At 41.7% G+C, this 2315-nt stretch overlaps 1 protein-coding gene across 1 annotated transcript; it reads left to right on the top strand.

Annotated features, from left to right (window-relative positions):
• On the top strand, positions 453 to 1457 carry LOC109229799. Its single transcript, XM_019395352.1, has one exon. It carries the CDS (start codon positions 453 to 455, stop codon positions 1455 to 1457), a length of 1005 nt encoding a protein of 334 aa, XP_019250897.1.

Genomic DNA, 2315 nt, shown 5'->3' with positions numbered 1-2315 from the left:
CGCACGTTAGGTAAACGTACGCCGAGCTTGTAGCCATGGCGAGAGGGAGAGGCAGAGGTAGAGGACGACCACGTAAGATACCATTAGCAGCTATTGAGAACCTTATAACAACAATCAAGCAACCAATTATGGAGAAAATAGTAAAGACGCCAGCAACAGTGCAAAGCTCAGATTCATCAGTTGCAGGTGATATAGACTCAATTGGATCGACATCGTACCAGTCTACAGTCTCAAAGAAGCTGGATCTGATCTCCCCAACTCAGATTGGAGCAAAACCAGATCTAACGAAGAAAACCACCAATGGAACAGTAACCATGCAGAGTCCACAGCAGGTCCAAGTACAACCAGTAGCAGCAGTAACGGAGGATTCCGGGGTCATCAATAACAGAACTGAAGAACCCAAGCAGACATGATCAACACTGTTTCAGAAAAACAGATTTGCAACAAATGGTATGTCTCTAGATTATATACCACCTCTAATTGTTGATGGACAGCCAATAGTGCAATTGAACAAATTAGAGGTAGAGGAGGAAGAGAAGAAGTGGAAATGTGCTTTAATTGCCTATATCTTAGGGGATGGACCTGGGTTTAATGCGATGAAGAGGTTTATTAACCTTCACTGGTCACATGTTCCAGAACCAGACCTATTTTATCATGATGAAGGCTATTACATAATTAAGTTCAAAACAATGGAAGATGCTAAGGAAATTCTCTGTGCTGGACCTTACTCTATAGCAAACAGACCTATAATTCTCAAACCATGGACTCCTGATTTTGACTTCACTGAGGAATTTCCTACTGATATTCCTTTATGGGTTAAATTTCCCAAGCTTCCTATGTCCTGCTGGGGAATGAGATCATTAAGTAGGATTGCAAGTGTCCTAGGGAAGCCTATTTTTGCGGATGAATGCACAACCAAACAGACTAGAGTCTCATATGCTCGGATGCTTATAGAGATTAATGTCACCAAAGAATTGCCAAATGAAATATGGGTGATGGATCCAAATGGGAAGAAATTCCTACAAGATGTGTTCTATGACTGGAAGCCATCCTTTTGTGAGAAATGTCAAACTATTGGCCACAGATGCACAGCCCAAGTGAAACCAGCTACAAACCAGCATGCTCAAATGAAGAAGGCAAAAGTAACACAGGAATGGAGAACCAAGGCCCCTGTACATGCTGCTCCTACTCAAAAAGAGACAACAATATCAGCACCACAACAGGTTGTCTCAAATGAGATAAATGAAGGTCAGAAAGAGCCCAATGAGCTACCAAGTCTGATGCCAGAGATGGGACAACAGGAAGATAAAGGGAAAAAAGTTCAGAGCCCAGAATTCAACCTCATTAACTTCCCACCTTTGTCTCCTATTCCTGTAAGTAATAGATTTGAAGCAGTGTCAAATGGTAAGTATGAGGTGCCACCAGGGGATAGAGGTGGACCAAGTAATTATCAATGAAGTGATTTTTCTGGAATATTAGAGGTGTAAATACAAGGTATAAACAGAAGGAAGTTAGGGAGTACATTAGGAGCAATAAAATAAACCTAGTTGGTTTGGTAGAAACTAAGGTTAAAGAAACAAATGCTTACAGAATTGCTAATCTGCTGGTTCCTGGATGGGGTACTCTAACAAACTACAATGAAGCTAGAAATGGGAGAGTATGGATCTTATGGGATACAAATGTGCTCAAAGTTACTGGTCTTCAGGATGATCCTCAACTGATTCATTGCATATTCAAGTACAAAGGGGGATGTTACTTGCTACCTCACTGTTGTATATGGATTCAATGGAATAGAACAAAGAAGGTCGTTATGGGGAAAACTACAGTCCTTTTCAACAACTATCACAGATGCATGGTTAGTTGCAGGGGATTNAGGATTTTGGGGCCTGAGATTATGAGACCTTTAGGGGTCGATTTGAGGGGTCAAATGGACTCCGATTTTGGTGTTCTTTATATGTACGGAATCGGGAGAAGATGAGAACACTTTTCTGTAAAAATTTCTAAGTTTCAAGAAGTGGGCCCGGGGCTCGGGTTTTGTCAATTTCGGGATTATTGATGTTTTTCGATTATTTTTGATTGGGTATTGATGCTATAGCATAATGTGACGTATTCGTTGTGGTTTTGGTCAGATTCGACGTGCAAGGAGGTCGATTTGAGAGGCAAGGGCATAGCGAGCTAGGATTTTGGCCGGCTTGAGGTTAGTAATAGATGTAAATGCTGTGTTGATTGTTTTAAACCCCGAATTTGCACATTGTAGTGCTATGTTGAGGTGACTTGCACGCCGGATAACGGGCGTGGGGTAGAGCACTGTCGGG

This window comes from Nicotiana attenuata, chromosome 7 (assembly GCF_001879085.1).
Source record: "Nicotiana attenuata strain UT chromosome 7, NIATTr2, whole genome shotgun sequence".
Taxonomy (NCBI): domain Eukaryota; kingdom Viridiplantae; phylum Streptophyta; class Magnoliopsida; order Solanales; family Solanaceae; genus Nicotiana; species Nicotiana attenuata.
The sequence above is the reverse complement of the archived record's forward strand: the minus strand, read 5'-3'. Positions and strand labels throughout refer to the sequence as shown.